Genomic DNA, 20,324 nt, shown 5'->3' with positions numbered 1-20,324 from the left:
ATGGGGAGAACAGAACCAAGTTGGAAAACACGCTTCGGAATATCATCCAGGAGAACTTTTCCAACTTACCAAGACAGGCCAAAATCCAAATTCAGGAAATCCAGAGAACCCCAGTAAGATATTCCACAAGAAGACCAACCCCTATACACATAATCGTCAGATTCACCAAGGTCGAATTGAAGAAAACAATTCAAAGGGCAGCCAGAGAGAAAGGCCAGGTCACCTATAAAGGGAAGCCCATCAGACTAATAGCAGACCTCTCAGCAGAAACCCTATAAACCAGAAGAGATTGGGGGCCAGTATTCAACAGTCTTAAAGACAATAATTTCCAACCTAGAATTTCATAGCTGGCCTAACTAAGCTTCATAAGTGAAGGAGAAATAAAATATTTTTCAGACAAGCAAATGCTGAGGGAATTTGTCACCATCAAGCCTGCTTTGCAAGAGCTCCTGAAGGAAGCACTAAATATGAAAAGGACAAACTGTTACCAGCCACTACGAAAACACACTTAACTATACAGACCAGTGACACTATGAAGCTACTACATAGACAAGTCTGTAAAATAACCAGATAGCGTTATGATGTCAGGATCAAATTCACACATAACAATATTAACCTTGAATGTAAATGGGCTAAATGCCCCAATTAAAAGACACAGAATGGAAAGCTGGATAAAGAGTCAAGATTCATTGGTATGCTGTATTAAACAGACCTATCTCACGTGTAAAGACATACACAGACACAAAATAAAAGGAGGGAGTAAAATTTATTGAGCAAATGGAAAACAGAAAAAAGCAGGGGTTGCAATCCTAGTTTCTGACAAAATAGACTTTAAATCAACAGAGATCATAAAAGACAAGTCCTTGAAGAGGATTGACATATTGTTTGCATTTGTAAAAGGATTTCTCTGGAAGCCTTCATAAATAAGACTGAAGAGAAAATAATTAAAAAGATCAGACTAGAAGCTGTTACAGTTTTCTAGGCAAGAGGTGATACTAGCTTTGTTGAGATCTGTGGTTCTCATGGGGAAGACAGGGCCTGTATTTTGCCACTTCCCAGGGGATAGTAGCCAATGTCTGGAGATATTTTTTCGTGTCACAATGAGGTGATGGGTGAGGGGCAGCTAATGGGTGGAAACCCAGGACACTTCTAAACACTCTGAAATGCATAGGACAGAAGACTTCTTTCAACAAAGACTCATCTAGCCTCAAATAGCAATAGTGCTGAGGTTGAGAATTCTTGATTTAGAGGGATAGGAATGAAGATGCTTGGAAAGTAAACTAGTGTAATTATGTACAGAAAGATATATTGAACACCAAACTTTTAGTAGTTTTTTGAAGGCTACTCAACTATTTATTCAAAAATGATATAAATATTCCTGTGAAATATATTTGATACTTCTTTAATCATCAGTTAATGTGAAGAAATTTTGGGTTCCATTGTCTATAGAGAGAGCACCAGTCTTTATTTGTCAATTTAAAAATATCAACAGCTTAAAACGTTTTAAAACAATTTTTACCAGCTTATTAAAACTTATCTTTCAAATAACATTTACTCAATAACTTTTTTTCCAAGATTAAAAAATGAGAAAAAAATTTACTTACTTGCCATTCAATGCTGCTACACCAACTGTGCTCCGAGCAATTGACATACTGGCTACAAATGTCCATTGTTGACTCTGTGGATCCCACCTTTCCACTGTATTCAGATAGCTCCAGCCATCATGGCCTCCCACAGCATAAATAGGGCCTTCAAGTACTGTTACACCTAAAATATTAGATAAATGAATGTTGTGCCTATAGTTAATATCATATTGTACATTTAAAAATCTGTTAAGTGGGTAGATCTCATGTTAAGTGTCCCTAACACAATAAAATGAAAAAATTTAAAAAATGGAATAGATTTATTTCACAGTGAGATTTTAAAAATCAAAGCAACAGTACAAAACTATGCATTCATTCAGCATAGACCTCAGTTATTAAGAAACTATTGCAATCTCGTAGAAACTACCTATCATTAATTGAATCATTCCATTAAAGTGAAAACAAAATTGGGAGCCAAAAATAGTATTATGACCTAGATGCTTTATAAAATAATACTAATTCCCATATTTATGATCATATGAAGAAACAGATGCTAAAAATCAAAGGTAAGATGTCTTGGGCCTCTACTTTTAAAGAGCATTTCTACACTGCTATTTAAAATACTTTGTTACTTACAACAATGTTACCTTAAAGTAATGTAATATTACCAATTTGAATTTCAGAATAGTATTCTCTGTGCTTTGGCTTCCCAAAAAGGTTAAAATAAAGAAAATATGACATCTTTCATATTATTAGCTAAAATTACTAAACACAAGCAATTAAATACAATTAATAGAGAGCCATCCATGGGAAGATATATATAACTAGTACTCATTGCTTTTCTAGTAAACTCACATCTTCATAAATAAATTTTCTTAAATGCTCAACAGTTGCTAAATATTTAAATATAATGTAAATATTGATTGATGTGCTCTTTAGCTGTAGAGAAATTCTGATGAATATTTCCTAAAAGGGTACAATTTGAAGCCTGATTATAAAGAAGTCTGAAGCATCTGTGATTTTTACCCTATTACCAAGCTGACAAATTAGACTGCCACAAATTTATGCATATTGATTAAGACATGACTCCTAGATCAAAGAAGAAATACAGTTTATTACTCATAGCAACAGCAATAGTCAGAGTATCAACAATTTTTGTTTCTGTTGCTGGTTCCCCAAGCCTCAATTCCCATAGGGTGATCCAAAGAAGGTAATCAACGTGACCTTAATGTTTCCCTTCTCTTGATCAAACTTTAGACAGTTTCATCCTGTGTCTACAGTCTGACTTCATTTTCCTTAGAGCATTTACTTTAGAAAACTTATAACTGTAAATTATTTCTCTGCTTCTTTGAGATGTAAATCTTTGATAAAACCTCTTGCCAGTTTCACAACCCAGGACTGTCTTTCTCAAGGACTTGGGAGCTGCAGTTCCTTTGAAATTTAGTCATTAAGGTATTCTATCTCCCAGACTCCTGAAAGTATAGGAGCCTAATTTCAGTTGGTACCTTGCCACAGCTATAAAACTGCTTTTTGAAATAAAGATAGAAGAAAGTTAACCATTTTTTGAGTAAGGCCAATTAGCAAACACAGATTGCCTATGATCCACCTATCCAATCTAGTTCCCAAAAACTCTACCACCTTTGTTTTAGAAGAGTTGAGTTCAGTCACAGTTTTATCTTCTCTTCCTTATTGCAAGCCTTCAATAAAGTATTTCTTGCCTGTTTACAACTGCCTCATACAATTTTTGCTTTGAGAAGGGTTAATTGAAACCTGTACATGCAGTAGATTGTATTATAGAAAAGAACTATAATTTATAACGGACAATAAACATGCATACCCATTGCTCGGGAAGGAGATATTATCTTTATGCTTTTAAGCATGACTGCATTTTATTTTGGAGACAAGAACTATCTCTCTATTCTTAGTCTTTCTGTTAAAATAACCTCCTTTTAAATATATTCCACAACAAAAGACACTCAGTAACTTGACTTTAAAGATGTGCAGAAATATGAGAGACCCATGAAGAATTGTCTCCCAAAACTGATGTGAAAATAAAATGACAACTCATTTATTCATTCATTCATTTAACTATTATTCATTGAATGACCTTTATGTGTCAGGAATTATTATTGGCACCGAGGACACAGTGATGAATTAGGCAAAGTCTCTGCCCACAGTGAGCTCCTGTATCTGTCAATGAATCAACTAAAATGGAATAAGTGCATTGTTCCCAGTAAGTAAGCATGCTTCACACATATTACACAATTATACAATTATAATTTAATAAAAAATAAATGTAGCCAAATAGCATTAAAAATGTTCTAAAACACACATTCAACTTAGGGATGTTATTTTACACAACTCTATTCATATAGAGGGATCGTGTTTTGAGTGCAGGCATAGTTAAAAAGCATAAACTTCAAATCTTGTTCTTTCATTAGGTAGCTTGACATAGGAAATGGGGATTAGAAAGGATGAGTAAATGTGAAGGTTGAGGTTATTTCAAAAGGATATGATATATCTCATAGGCTTTTTAGAGAAGTATAGGTAGATATTCACATGTATCAACAATAATTAACTACATGGAGATCAAAGTGAAAACATCAGTGAAGTTTTCAAAGAGATCCTGAAATCAACTTTTTACTGAGCACCAATTAGATGCAGAGTAGACTTTAGAATACGTTGTGTGCCTTGGGTTGGGTAGAAAATATTTTGATTGATTTATGCTCTTCTGGAGAATATGATATCTATCTGAAAGGACCAGATCACTAGGATAATTTAATAAACAATAAATTTGAAGTTTGTTACAAGAGCAACAGAAAATCACTGAGATATTTCATAATAGGGATGTTATAGCTATGACAAATTTATTCTGGATGTTTTGTAGCAAATTGATTGGAGTCAGGTTAGGTGGCAGTAGGGAGATGATTAGAAGAAAATTTAGAAATTCAAAAAGTACAAGGTGTTGTTTTGAATTAACAGGTTTCAGTTCAAACAGATAAAAGTGAAAATATTTGAAATATACTCGCATATATTCTGGGAGTCTTGCTGTTGGAATTTACTAATAGAATGTATAGGGGTATATGAATAGAAAGAACAAATCAGGGCTGGACATGGTGGCTCACGCCAGTAATCCTGACACTTTGAGAGGCTGAGGTGGGCAAATCACTTGAGGCCAGGAGTTCGAGACCAGCCTGGCCAACAAGGCAAAATCTCGTCTCTACTAAAAATACAAAAATCAGCTGGGCATGGTGGCTCACGCCTGTAGTCCCAGCTACTTGGGAGGCTGAGGCAGGAGAATCACTTGAACCTGGGAGGCAGAGATTTCAGTGAGCCAAGATTGTGCCACTACACTCCAGCCTGGGCAGAAGAGTGAGATTTTGTCTCAAAAAAAACCAAAAAACAAAAAACAAAACAAAACAAAAACAGAAAAAAAAAACAGAAGAAAGAAGAAATTAGGGATAAATAAATTGGTTAAATAATTGGGTAAATTTTAAGGGTAGAAAAGTTTGAAAATTATTTTTGGGGAAAGCTTGAGAACTCTATTTTGGATATATCATGTTTAAAGGGACTATTACACATTTAAGTGGGGCAAATAAATAGGTAGTTAAATATACATGCCTACAGTTCAAGACAATGTTAGAGGTATATGTAAAAATGTTGGAGTTATCAGCAATTATATGGCTTTTAAAGTCATAGTCCTAGATATAATCAGTTAGGAAGATACTACGAAGAGAGAATGTAACAGAGACCATAATCTAGCTTTAAGTAGCTCTAGTATTGGTTACATGAAAACAAAGAAAATAGAGAAGAAATGGCCAGATAGGTGAGAGGAAATTCAGAAGCTTCTAGGATTCGTAAAGTAAGAGTGGAGAAAGTTTCTAGGAGGATGGGCTACTCATTGGCTTGCGTATTTCTGACCAAGTGCATATTTCTGTAGGATTTGAAAATAGGTTCTGCACATGGTTTAATCCATTCTGGTTACTACTTAGTGATATATCCTGTAAACATCATCCATATGTGCCTTGTTTTTCTTAATTGCTGAGAGGTTACATGACTTTATAAAAATGTTTCACTCAAAGTATAATATATATAATATATTACATTAATATACAATATATACATATATATTAAATTATATTGTATATGTAATGTAAAACATGTAAGTGTTCAGTTTGATGGTATTTTATCACAAGAATATCCCTGTATACCTACTATCACTTCCACTCCAAAACCTCTCATGCAACTTCCCAGTCAATATACCCCCAAAAGGTAACAATATTTTTTTCAGTTAATTCCTCAAATAATAAGTTTTTCCTGATTTGAACTTATAAATTAATTTAAAAAATTATTTAAAGTTGTTATCTGTGACATTTTTAGTCAGAAATTAGGTGAGATAGTAACATTTTTAAATTACAAATATTATTACAGTGTATGATTATGCCACTTTTATAGCTCCATTCTATTGTTGATGAAAATTTGATGGTTTCCAGTTCTAATATTTTAAAAATAAAGCTGAAATGTACACTTTCTTGACGTACATATGAATTCATTTTACCCAGATGAAAAATTTCTGGGTCATAGAATATACTTACATTGAAATTGAGTAAATGCATCAAAAAAGTTTTCCAGGTTTTTTTTTTAACCAATTTTTATTTCCCCCAGTAAAGGAGAGGAACCCCGTTGTCTGATAATCTCTGCACAACTTGTCACTGTGAAACATTTTAATTTTAGTCATTCTGATGAGTGAGTAATGGCATCTCATCATTCTGTTAGTTTTCACCAAGTTGATGACTGCTAAAACTAAGCATTTGTTCTTGTGTTTTTTGGCCATTTGAATCTCCCTTTTTGTGAAAGCCTGTTAAAAACCTCTTCATTTTTAATTGGATGTCTCTTATTAATTACATCATTTTATCAATTTGTAGTAGTTATTGTAATCAATTTTAACTATTATGGATATAAATTGTTAATTTAAAAAATTATACTTATTAATTCTTTGTTAATATTTGCATTACAGATCTTTTTCCACTGTGAGGCTTGCATTTTCACTTTCCTAATCTTGTTTTTTGATGAAAAGCAGTTAAGTTTACTTGATTTAGGCAAAAGGTGTTACTGCAGTAGCAGAAAAAATATTTTTTTAAAGAAATAATGTTGGTAGAATTGATATACACAAATATAAAAATGGACAATGACCAATATACAAAAGTCAATCTAGATGGATCATAGGATTAAATATAAAAATTAAAACAATAAACTTTTCAGAATACAATGGACAAGCATAACTAAAATAGATAAGCATAATAATGACTATTGAGGAAGACAAATATTTCTCGAACAGAACATGAAAAATACTTGTTCTAAATTAAAAAAAATTATAAACATAAAAATTAATATCCTTTTGCTATTTCATATGAATTTTTAATTTTTTTTGCAATTTTCCAAATTTTCCCCCAATATCCTAATGAAATATTGATTGAGATGGTATTGAATACACAAAATTTTTTAGATAATTAATATCCTTACAACATTGTCTCTTCTAATCCCAAACATGGTATATAGCTTCATTTTATTAAGATTTTAACTTCCTGAGTAATGTTTGTTTGAAAGTTTTATTAGAACGTTTTTATATCTGTTACTGAAAAGATCACTTTGCATTTGATTTCCCTATGTTATTGCAATTGGCATTTTTAAATTTTCTATTCGTTTCATCAATAAATAAAAAGAAAATAGTTCTTATGTATTGACTATATTCAGTAGCCTTGTGAAATATTTATAAATAGTTATCATAATAATCCACTTTTTTTGTATTTTCTATGTATACAATTATGTCATCCCTAAATAAAACCAGTTGTATTTCTTTCAATATAATTACTATACATTTTAGCTCTCTATTTTGGCTTACTTCAGTGACATTATATGGATACATATTTGGCATTTAAAATTCTGCTTGCTGAATTAAGTTGTCAAATATTTCCTTTTATTCAGTAATGCTTATTGCTCTAAAGTCTAATTTATCTAATCTAATTAATCAGCTACACTAAGAATTATACAAACTCTAATTTATCTAATTAATCAGCTCCACTAAGTTTCTTTCAGTTCCAATGTGCTAATCTTTGACTTTGGTTATTTAATCTATTTATACTCAATGTAATAACTGATTTTATTTGATATAATTTTAATATTTTCTTGTTTCATCAATTCTTTTTCTCATTTTCTTTCTCCAATATTTTTGTTGTTGTTATTGTTCTATGGGTAAAATATTTCATTTTTTTTTCCTTTTCCCCATGTGTCACCTTATTGTTGAGAGAACACAAATGATTGAGTTTGTCAAACAGGTAGTAAGATTATCATATAAGGCTGACACAAATGAGAGACCACAGTCATAATCAAGATTGACTAATAATATCAAGGAAAAAAGGTATTCTGAAGCATATGAAAAACTGATAGACGTCTAGAACTTTTCTATCTAGGGAATTCCTTCCTTTTGTTCCAGGGTCTTGATGCATTTGTGTGAGCCTCCATAAAAGGGCTAAACTCTAATTACTGCCTCTGTCATTCAGAGACTGTAGCCAGCCCTAGCTGCCAGATTTCACTTTGACTTTTTGACTGGAGAAGGAAGAAATAAATAATTTCTCCAGAAATGCATGGAGAAAGTCAAAACAAACGTTGAGTTAATCTTTGTACTCTTCCCATCCCTTTCACATCCTGTTCTCAAGTCCAGGCTTCCGTAGTTTCTCTCTGATGACTTCAAGAATTTGATTTGTCTGTTTTATTTAGCTTTTACAGTTATACATATTCGGAAGCTTACTCAGATAGCAGATACTCCATCAAGGCCAGAAGTTAAATTTGTGAGTTAGCTTTTAACTTTATTTTTAATGTAAAGATTAAATAATGTAATACAATCAATTGTATTGATTGTCATTAATGTTTTGGTTTTTGTTTATACATCAGTAAGAGTTTCCTCCAGTGCTACCATTTATATAGGCAAGTTTCTATTTCTCTCTATATTGTAATTGATTTACTTTAAACTGGGGCAACTAGAATAATTATCTCATGGTGTTATGATGAAGATGATAAGAATTAATATGTAAAACACTTAGAACAGAATCAGATTCATTGCACTCACTCAATTTTTGCAAACCATTGTAATTGATATTGTTGTCTTCGTACTCAAGCCTCAGGGACAATATAAAAAAGAAATTCATGAAAGAGAATATATATATATAAAGGTCCTATAAGCATATAAAAATGTCCAATAGAATTAGTAAGTAGAACAACCAGGATATTAAAATAAAACATCTTTAGGAGAAAGTTTTAGCCACCAAAAAAGTTTAAAGCATGACAATATCAAATGTTGCTAAGAACATTAGGAATTGAGAAGTCTTGTATATTGCTGATGAATTGAAACTTAGGAACACAATTATGAAGATAAATTTAACTATTCTTAGTGAAAATATTGTAATCTAGCTTTCATAGAAATATGAAATATTTATAATTAAAAATATATTACTATACACAGCAAAATATACTAATTAAATACAAGGACTAGCAAATATTTAATATGCCAAGGAACATTTATATTATCCATTAATCTTTCAACACAGGTATCTATCCTTTGCTCTAAATACTAGAAAGTTTACCATCTCTCTACTGGAGATACAATAGAGCCTATATTCTAGAGAAGAATATAGACAATAAACATACAAATATTGAAGGATTTATATATTAGTATCCTTTGATTAACCAAGGTATTGCCAGTGAGACTATCAGAGGTGGGGACAGAGCAAAATGCAAATGAGTTCTAGTTTAGGAGTCTTTTGGGGCCCAAATCCCAATCCACTGTTACAACTTGTATTAGTCCGTTTTCATGCTGCTGATAAAGACATACCCGAGATGGGGAAGAAAAAGAGGTTTAATTTGACTTACAGTTGCACATGGCTGAGGAGGCCACAGAATCATGGCGGGAGGTGAAAGGCACTTCTTACATGGTGGCAGCAAGAGAAAATTAGGAAAATGTAAAAGCGGAAACCCCTGATAAAACCATCAGATTTCGTGAGACTTATTCACTACCATGAGAACAACATGGGGGAAACCGCCCCCATGATTCAAATTATCTCCCTCCCACAACATGTGAGAATTATGTGAGTATAATTCAATATGAGATTTGGGTGGGAACACAGAGCCAAACCATATCACCACCAGTATGACATCAGAGAAAGATATTTAAATGTTTTGTGTCCTAGTATCCTCATCCTTAAAGAGTATGTAACTCATAGCATTTGTGTGAAGATTAAATAGAAAATGCATATAACAGTGCTTGGCAAATGATAAACTTTTAATAAATTTTAGTTGTCATATAAATCAAATAGTCAGGATGGTCTGTCTTAGGGGTGGTCACTAAATCTAAGAAATTAAGAATTGCAAGCAGAATGATAGAGCAAGTATAAAATATGTCATTACTCTCAAAACTTAAATTCCTCTCTCAAACATCTCTAACTATAATTAAATTAAATTGTTTAGCAAGTAACATGTTCCCAGGATTGTTGTTTATTTTAAATATCTATGTTTTGAAAGTATCCATGTTTTCCTGGAAAATACTCATACTTTATGCTTCCACATTATAAAGGAATATATTTTTGTAGATTGCCACAATATTTTCAAACTCTAGCTGCCTTATGATGTGATTCTCATATTTCTTGGATCTGTAATGATTTCCTTGCAGAATGGGCTCATTAAGTAGGGTGAATAATTGGAATAGAATAATTTCAAAATCAAAATGATACATTCAACTACTTCCTAATGGTTACTAAAATATCTTTACAGATGCAGCAAGGTTATGAGTTTAAAAATAGTTTTCTGTGTTATGTTCAGTATCAATATTAAAACTGCATTCTAAAAATAATTATCTAATAGAAAGAAGAGAAACATCTAAAGTCATTTTTCATACAACTCAAGCTTAATAATTACATGATGACTTCTGATAATTTTTAAAATGTCTTTTAGATGTTTTATGTTGCCAAAATGTACTTTTTCCAGTACATATAATTATTTATAATTTTTGGACTGTAGCTTCTTGCATATATTCCCCTTGAGAATTCTGCAGCAAAATATTTACCAGAATTTTTCTATATAAGTTTTTAAGATAGTTTATTGAAAGAAACAAACTATCGTTAATTTTCATGTAACATGGCACACATTAAAATCAAATACTTCCCATATGGGTTATAGAACACATAACTATATCCAATGAAGATGCTGGCCTTTGAATATGGAGAAGGAATTTAGGAAGATAATTTGTCTATACAGATGATTCCCCATAATGCTGTCACATTTTAGCAAAAGGTAGAGCCTCCGTAATTTCTCTGAAACTGATTTCTGTATCAATGCAACCAAATTAATTTGTTCTGAAAAATAAATTATTATTTTTCTTTACACTTGTTAATATTATCCATTCAGAATATTGCTAAATATATTCTAAGCTCTAAACTGTTTCAATAAAAAAGGGTTTTAATTATGCAAAATAATAACAATGAAAAGCTAATTTTTAGTATTGCTTACTGTTTGCCTGTTAGCCATTAATTGTATCTTAATTTGAAAAGCATTAGCCTGTAAAATGTATTTCCTTTTGTCTAGGTAGAATATATTCATTTTAAATTAATAATAATGTATTTAAATTTATTTTGATTTAATCATTGTGTTAAATTACTAAATTATTATTCATCATATTAGTCACAAAATATATCTAAGTCACCAGTGGCTTCATAATATATATATGACCTTCCAGGTATAACTTATTTTAAATCTTCCTTTCAAAATTATTTGTAAAAATCCTCATCATGTATAAAGTATCACCCAGTAAATATGCATAATCAGTGATTAGGGTGACTGAATTCCAATGCTCTCAAATAGTTTTACTTCAGAAACAAGAAATCATTAAGTAATAGTTCATAAAATTGAACACTTCAGTGTTTTTCTGTGCAATGAATTAAACAAAATAACTTGCATATTAAGGAAAGAAGAAATGGATAAGTAAAATTACACACATTTTATATAAATTACTCTATAAAATTTTTCCAGTGAGAAATTAAATATCCATGTATGTGTGTATATATATGCATGTGTATATATATATGCATATTTTCATGAAAATTACCCCCAAAATATATAAGCATATAATATACAATATATACAAATACTCTATATAAATTTCTATATCTGTGTAAGTACTATGGAAATATTAACAGATTGACTCATATACTATTTTAAAATGCTGATCATGGGCCTAACACAATGTAGTGTTTTGTATAGATAGTTTTCACATAATTCTTCTAAATTATGTAGCATTAAGATTTCTTTTTTACTTGAGCCATAGAAAAAAATATAACTTATAGCATTTATATATAATTTATTTCATTCTTTCTTTGGCTGACAATAGTGATTATCCATCGTGGTTGCACATTGAAATCACCTGGGAGCCTTTGAAAAATACATCTGGAATATGGTGATTCTAATTTAATTGAACTGGGATGAGGTCCAGACACAGGGATGTTTAAAAGTTCCCTGAGATGATTTTTATGTACATTCGCAATTGACAATAACTGCCACAGTGAAACATGACGATAGTACTAGTATCATTGCAGAATGTCCCCAACCAATAATGTGCCTACACTACAGGCCTCTAATATCTTTCATTCATGTTGTGTGTGTGTGTGTGTGTGTGTGTGTGTGTGTGTATGTGTGTGTGTATCTGTGTCGGGAGCATGTGGGCATTTGTTATGTGTAGGTGTATGAAATCAAGGCTGTCAGGTAAGTTTAGCAGTTTGCTAACTTTCGATTTTATCGTTATGCAACTTGCATTTCATGGATTCATTCTTCATCAATCCATATTTCCAATACTTATGATATACCTTCCATAAGTTCATATCCTTACAGAATGTACAGGTGGATATGAAGGGGAAAGACAGGCCTTGCTGAAGGACACAAATAGGTGCTACCTTATACCTGTCCATGTAATAAAAGGAATGGTTCTTGTCCAAGGTGAAAAGTGATGACTGAGCTAATATCTGGGGGAAGATTAAGATTTATGTGGGGATGAGGAATTCTTGGCAGAAGAAACACTCGTGTTGTGATAAGAAGAATTAGAGTATTTCTGAGGAACTGAAAGAAGGCCTATGTGGCAAGAAAACTGGAGAGTCAAGGAAGAGGCAGAATGATGTACAATAAGGCTAAATGGTTAAAAGACCATACACCCTTTGTGGGGCCTTGTATGCCAATATGATTTTTTTTATCCTAAGAGTAATGTGAAGTTACTAACATGTTTTAAACAGACATGATGTATCTGTCTGTATTTTTCAAAAAATGTCACACTGGCTATGGTGTGGAAAAATGAGAATAGATGTGGCCATGCCAAATAATGTATGTGAGAGGTGGTAGTGTCTTGCTTGTCCTGATGTGATGCAAGTTGATTAAGGAAAAATGAAGGACTTAGGAAATATTTGCAAATTAAGAGGATGTATTTATGAATTTCTTTGCTTACACTCCTCCCTCATCTATCCATCAATACAGCCTATTATTTAAAATTACAACCTGGCAATGTGACCTTGGAATCATTATTTAGCTTCTTGTGCCTCAGTTTCTTATCTGCACAATGGAGTAGTTATGGTATCTAACCCATAGGGTTGTTACAAGGATTTAATGAAACGATATATACAAAGCACTTAGAAAAGTGCTTGGCACATCTTTAACATTATATCAGTATTCAATATGTTGAAGATTATCATAGCAATGTATCAAGAACCTACATCTTCTAACCAGACTGCAGTCTATAGTATCACTGTAGAGATATGGGAAGAGACTATTGAAGGAATCAGTTAAAGATTTAACTATTGCTAATGCACCCCATTGCCTCTATTTCTGAGGACTCTATGTTTGATTTATCTAAGCAATTAAAAATATTGTACCAGAATCTTCCACAAATATTGTCCTGTCAAAAATATTTTAATAGGTAAATTAGCAAAATATATTTTGTTAATTATATTAATATGTCTCATGAAAATCTCAAGGATGATTTCATGTGGTACATAGACATTGTTTTAAAGTGGAATGTTATAACATGAAAATAATACAAATAACAATGGTTTGCAGCTTTGGGATTCTAGCTCTAAATGTCAGCTTTCCATGTAGCTAAGTGTTGTTTTCTTTTAAAACAAAAATCACAGTTGAGGTGACATTGGTTAAGTGCTGTAGGGCTTACAAGCTCCAATGGGAGATATCTCAGAAGATGAGGCCACTGACCTGGGGGTTTAAAGGTTGGGTAGAATTTTGACAACCATAGATGCAAGCCATTTTAAGTGAAAGGAATCACTTGAGTGGAACATAGAGAAAACTCAGGCTATATATGGCCATAAGCGAATAGGTACTTTATAACTGGCTGTTGTAACAACCATTTAAATGTGCTCACTCATAACTGAATACAGCCTGTCCACATCCACTGCTGCCTTTGCACCAAAGCCACACTTCTTACTAACCATTCCTGGAGAGTGACTATGCATGGTGGAATTACTAATACAGGCCCATTCTTTTAAGACATGGGTCTTCCTGAACTGGAGACTTTGCCTCTAGGATGCCTGGCTGAACTTTTCTTGGAAGTGTGTTGCAGTCTGAGATTCTTCCTACCCAATCCTCCTTCCTCCCATTTTGCCTTCATAGGAGTTAGTTCTAAAGTTTCTCCCCACTTTCTCCAGCTCTCTTCCTTTTTGTCTTTCAGGAGTGTTTACTCTAATAAATCTCAGGGACTCTTCTGCTCAGTGAACCCAAACCTTCATAGCTGCTAAAATAAAAAGTCTGTAAAAAAGGCTGAAAGAAATATGTTTACTACTAGGATATAGAGGCTTTGATAACCAATTGAAGTAAAGATTTTATGTGAGACTGAGGAATCAAGTCTGGAATTTTCACAAGAGGATGACATCATTAGAACTGAACTTTCATTCGTTTAACCTGGCTCCAGCCTTTAGGATCATTGTAGGGAATACGTGAGGAGACAAGTGATGATGCTGTTACAAACAAAAACAACTGTTCTGTTTAAATGAATGAATGAAGATGACAAAGTGTAAATGGAATCACTGCTATTAAAATAATACAGATGGGAGACAAATCATAAAGATAGTATTAGTAGGGCCAGATCTAGATTTTATTTTTCAATATGACAGATAAAATGAGAATATGTGTTATTTTTTTCCACAACAGAAATTGAGTTTAAGCTATTCTATTCCATCATTGGCAAAAACATTAAAAATTCAGTAGGTGTAATGTTAATGTCTAGGCAATTGTCCTTCTTGAAGATTATTGTCTAGTGCATGATAGCAGGGTTCCGTTACATACACAGGATTCTGTGTATACCAATATTAGCATCTTGACATCCCATGTTCATTCCATAATGGCATAGAAATAATTGAAAAAAAATTTTTGAGACAAGAGTCTCACTTTGCCACCCAGGCTGGAGTACAGTGGTGCAATCACAGTTCACTGCATCCTTGACCTCCCAGGCTCAGGCGATCTTCCCACTTCAGCCTCCCAGGCAGCTGGGACTAGAGGCATGTGCCACCATGCCTGGCTAATTTTTTGTGTGTTTTTAGTAGAGATGGGGGTGTCCCTATATTACCCAGGATGGTCTCGAACTCCTGGGCTCAAGCAATCCACCTGCCTCAGCCTCCCAAAATGCTAGGATTACAGGTGTGAGTCATTGCACCCAGCCAAAAATTAATATTCTGAATGTACTTCAGTAGGAGTTACCCTTTAAGAAATGATAGGATTATTAATAAAATTAATGAGACTCAATATAATTTTTAGGACAACCAACTCTCTGAGAGTTGTAGTAATTATTCTCAAAAATATATTATTACATATTGATGTTATTCAGGGATGTTAAAAATGTCCAAAATACATGAAATGCAGCTATACTTCTTTTCTCATTTGTTTACAATTTAATAAGGGATAAGGACATATCCTTTTTGTATATACAAATATCCGAACTTACCATAACACCTACCAAACATTTGAAGCTCAATAAATTTTGGCAAATAAATGCACAAAGTTTGTGTCATATGAAAATCGTTATCCTTATATATCTTCCAAATTTTAATATTTTACTTTCCCAACTGGATTGTAAGCTTTTTAAGAACAGGGACTGTGTTTTACACTATGCACTCCTCATAGCACCTAATAAACTCTCCTAACTCCAATTCATTCTTCATATTGCCACTAGAAAAAAAAAAATCATCCTAATACAAATGCCATCAGGCACCTTCCTGCTCATACCCATGTTTTACATTCTCTCTGTTGTTGCATAATGGCTTTTTTTTTTTAACCTGGCCTTACACCATTGTTCGAGTCTTATTTTTGTTACATTTCTAAATCCTTTATCATTTGGTGTATTTTGCTATTACCCAAATGTTCCCTGAATTTTAACACTCTGAACCTCAGCTCATCTGATGAAATTCCACTGTTCTTTCAGATCTAACTCAAATGGGCAGTTTTCTGTAAGGTTTTATATTGTTTTAGTAAGATTTTCTTCTTCCTGTATCTATGACCCTGCAATACTTTGCTTACTTGAATCCTTATTATGAGATGTTACAGACTGAAATGATTTGGATATTTGTGTCCTCCAAATCTTATGTTGAAATGTGATTCCTCATGTTGGAGGTGGGGCCTGGTGGGAAGCGATTGGGTCATGGGGTTGGATCCCTCAAGGGCTTAGAGCCATCCTCTTGGTTATGAGTGAGTTCTAGCTCCTTGAGTTCACAGGAGATCTGTTTGTTTAAAATAGTGTGGCACCTCCCATTTCTCTCTCTTGATCCCACTCTTGCCACGTGATACACCAGCTTCTGCTTTGGGATGAAGGAAAAGAGGAAGCTGGTATATCACGTGACAAGAGCTTCCTGAGGCTTCACTAAAAGGTTTGTGGATGCCAGCATCATGCTTCCTGTACAGCCTGCAGAACCATGAGCCAATTAAACATCTTTTGTTTATAGATTACTCAGTCTCTGGTATTTCTTTATAGCAATTCCAAAGTGAAATAACACACAGGAACATTGGATAATTTGTAAACACATGGTATTAAAATATTACTTATGTAGCAACATTTTACAAGCTTCTACTTTATATTTGTTATATATTTCAAATATGATAGACCTGAATTAGTAGATATTATTTTAATGTAACTAATACATCTTTATATTTGAATTAATCTCCAAAGTAATTTAAAAAAAAAAGCACTGCAGGAAAAAGTTAATTACATAATGCATTTAACGTTAAAAAGTCATTCAACAAGATTATCTTGCCTCAGTCATATGTACAGCCCATTGCTTACACTTTTATTGTATTTCAATAATTGCTAAATTAGATAAAATTGAGGAAATTACTCTGCATTTATAGTAAATAAAATGAAACATGTGGGTAGTGGAAAAATCATAGGTTTTGAAAGCTGACTGTTTGCATTCAGCCTAATCACCATTAGCTGTGGGATTTTGTGAAAATTTCTTAATCTCTTTGATTCTCGCTGTGTGAATCTTGTTTGTCCCAGGGGCCTCACTGTTTTTCCTTGCCATTGGGCCGTTAGTGGAATTTATTTAGTTTGCCTCAGTGTATTCCCCTTACTTCAGATCTGGATGATTTCCATCCCTTCACTTCAAAAGGAACTTGAGCCACATAAGTAAGTTGACCCCCACCCTTCCCAGGAAGCATCTTTCACCAAATGAGGCAGTTGTTAATAGTCTTTGTCACACCCTTACTCTGAGACCATAATATCTACATCTATTGAGGTTGGATAACTCTGTGGTGCTTATTGATATTTTTGTAGCCATACCTGATACAGAAAGGGATAATACTAGTGCAAAATATTGGGGGATAAAATGGAATGAGTTTGAAGACTTCTATATATTTTTATATTAGATTTTGGGGCTAAAATGAATTTCTGATCCATATTTTATTGATTCTCTCTTTAAATTCTTTATGGTCATCATCAACAAAAAACTTTGCCGTCCAATAGTAGCAATTTGCAGAAACTACTTTTTCGTTATTAACCAGACTCTGACAATTAATTTGTTTAAATGGAGCTTTTAAAACTTGCTGTATATATAAACACCAAAGTAATAATCACTAAATTCAGAAAGATTTTAGCAGAAAAAAATGGAAAAATTAGAAAAATAGAAAACTTAAGATTCAACATGCTAAATTAACATGGTAAATTAAGAAACTAAGAATCTGGGATGATTCAACGGGAGTGTCAGCTGAGGATTCCATGATGTGGCCACTGTGGTGTTCTCCAGCAGTTTGGATAAATCCCTATTGACAAAAACAATTCTAACTAAATGTATTAAATATCAGAGAACCATGAAAATAATTCAAAGATAATCCACATGTGAATAGTTAATAAACCCCCTTTGTTCTGCACTGGCTAGGAATCTTTAGCAAAGACAAAATTGTCACTAAGGTTATCCTACGCAAATATCATCAACTTTTTTTGTAATTAAACAGAAACAAAAAAAACTCCAGTTATTAGGCAAAGTATCTGGCAAACTATTTTCTTGGTATTCAATTAATTCTTGTCATGCTTTGGTTAGCATTGTTTATAAACCAGTCAGTCCCTTCATTAGAATTCTGAGGATTTTTACCCAGTCCAAGTGACACGATCCTAGATCTTTTAGAAACCTACATTCAAGAATACTTATCAGAGTCCTTTTTTATCATTTCCATGAACCTCCTTGAAGACACAAAACTTTAGGATTTTACTCACTAGTAAGTAACTTACAGAAAATGCATAAGAATGTGAACAAGACCAAATATGGTCATTGTTAAAGATGCAATTAACAAGACAATTTCATTATTTCTGTGGCCAAAATAATTTAACATAATAATCAAAATTTTGACTGATAAAATATATCAAGATGTATTCAAATTTTAAGAATCTTATAAAATTTTGGAACACATATTAATAATATATCCATAAAAATATAACTCAAAGGTTAAGCATCATTTATTATTTGACAGTAGTCCCCATATAACTTAATATGTCAAATATGAGTGTTTATTATTTCTATTTGGGATGCTTCACTGGCCTGTGGGGCAACCCAAATAATGTTAGTTTGAAATCAAGAAGACTTAATTTTAGAATTTGAAATTTGATTTGCAGAAGGCTGTCAAATAGGTTAAAGGTTTAAAGCACTTAATCAAATAAGATCACATGTCAGCCTGGCAGTGGCTTATGCCTGTAATCCCAGCATTTTGGGAGGCTGAGGCCAGAGGATCACCTGAGGTCAGGAGGTTAAGATCAGCCTGGCCAAACCCCCTGGTGAAACCTCGTCTCTACTAAAAATGCAAAAAATTAGCTGGGCATGGTGGCAGGTGCCTGTAATCCCAGCTATTCGGGAAGCTGAGGCAGGAGAATCGCCTGAACTCAGGAGGTGGAGGTTGCAGTGAGCCGACATCATGCCACTGCACTGCAGCCTGAGTAACAAGAGCGAAACTCCATCTCAAAAAAAAAAAAAAACAAAAAACCATAGGTCATTGCAATAATGATCATTCATTTAGCTAAAGTGGTAATAAAAGGATTTTAAAAGTAAAAACCTTTATTTCTTGATGGAGATATTTAGATTTTCAAACCATCAAACTATAAAAAGATCTGAGATAGCATGAAAGTATCCATCTCTTCTCTCTCAATTTTTGGAGTTTACTCAAAAGGTGAACAAAAATCTTTTACTATCTCTTATGAATGATACATTAAATTCTTGTTCAAAAGATAAACCAATTTTTACTTTTATATTAGTGTATTATCAATACAAAAGCTAATTTTGATAATCCTATAAACCAATTCATTTAATCATGGTCAGCTTTTGACCACACAAGATAAGATTTCCATAAACCTTTTATAAGCTCTTATAATTTTTTTCTGTTTTCCTCAACTTTTTAGATCCATTGTATCTGTAGCATTTTTCCTTCATTTTGAAACAACATTTAGATAATCTCTAAACCAGACAAAATGACTTTTTCTTACACAAAAATCACATCTTCATGCCTTTTAAAATAAACTTTTTCACTAAAATCACATTTTTTTTATAAAGTCTGTATATAGAATTGTCATATCTAGTAGTTTTAATTACATATATTAAGTACAATTTTCACTGTTAGTAATCCTAATTTCCAGTGAAAAATTTAGGAAGTAATTTTGAACTGTTTTATGAGATCATTTATAGAAAAGAACCATCTCGTAATATTTTTAGAAAGCTATTTCCTCAATTTTTTTAATGACAGATCTAATTATATTTAGCTTTTCCATACCATATAAAAATAAGATGACTGAGTATCTAATAAACCTAAACTATGTTTAATAATTAATGTTTCAGTACTTTTATTTACCTGGAAAATACTCATTTTATGATTATTAATTAAATATAACATGACTTAAATAATTTAAATTGCTGAAAATAAGTTTGAAATGATGACACAGGTACCCTCCCTAATGTTTCCCCTAGGTGTTCTGGGTACCAAGAACTTACATGGTACCCACAGATGGAAACTAAGGGCAGGGCTTGTCTATGTCCAGAATTTACATACCAGGTGTAGAACTCAGGAAAGAGAACACCTCCCAGCAGGGAGGCAAACCTGGGCCGAGGAAGATGGGTCTATATTAAGATTCACTCTGCCATGTAGCTGTTGACCAAAGCGCAGAGTACATGTTTCCACACC

The 20,324-nt window shown here is 32.8% G+C and overlaps 1 protein-coding gene across 2 annotated transcripts in view; it reads right to left on the bottom strand.

Moving 5' to 3' along the window:
* The window catches only part of KLHL1 (kelch like family member 1), a 413,312-nt gene that overhangs the window by 39,070 nt on the left and 353,918 nt on the right, over positions 1–20,324 (bottom strand). For both annotated transcript variants that reach the window (XM_055244557.2, XM_055244559.2), the window contains one exon: positions 1,605–1,767. In XM_055244557.2, the coding sequence (XP_055100532.1) occupies positions 1,605–1,767 (163 nt within the window). The remainder of the gene's footprint in view (positions 1–1,604; positions 1,768–20,324) is intronic.

This window comes from Symphalangus syndactylus, chromosome 15, assembly GCF_028878055.3.
Source record: "Symphalangus syndactylus isolate Jambi chromosome 15, NHGRI_mSymSyn1-v2.1_pri, whole genome shotgun sequence".
Classification (NCBI taxonomy): Eukaryota; Metazoa; Chordata; class Mammalia; order Primates; family Hylobatidae; genus Symphalangus; species Symphalangus syndactylus.
This window is presented reverse-complemented; position numbering and strand designations above follow the sequence as displayed.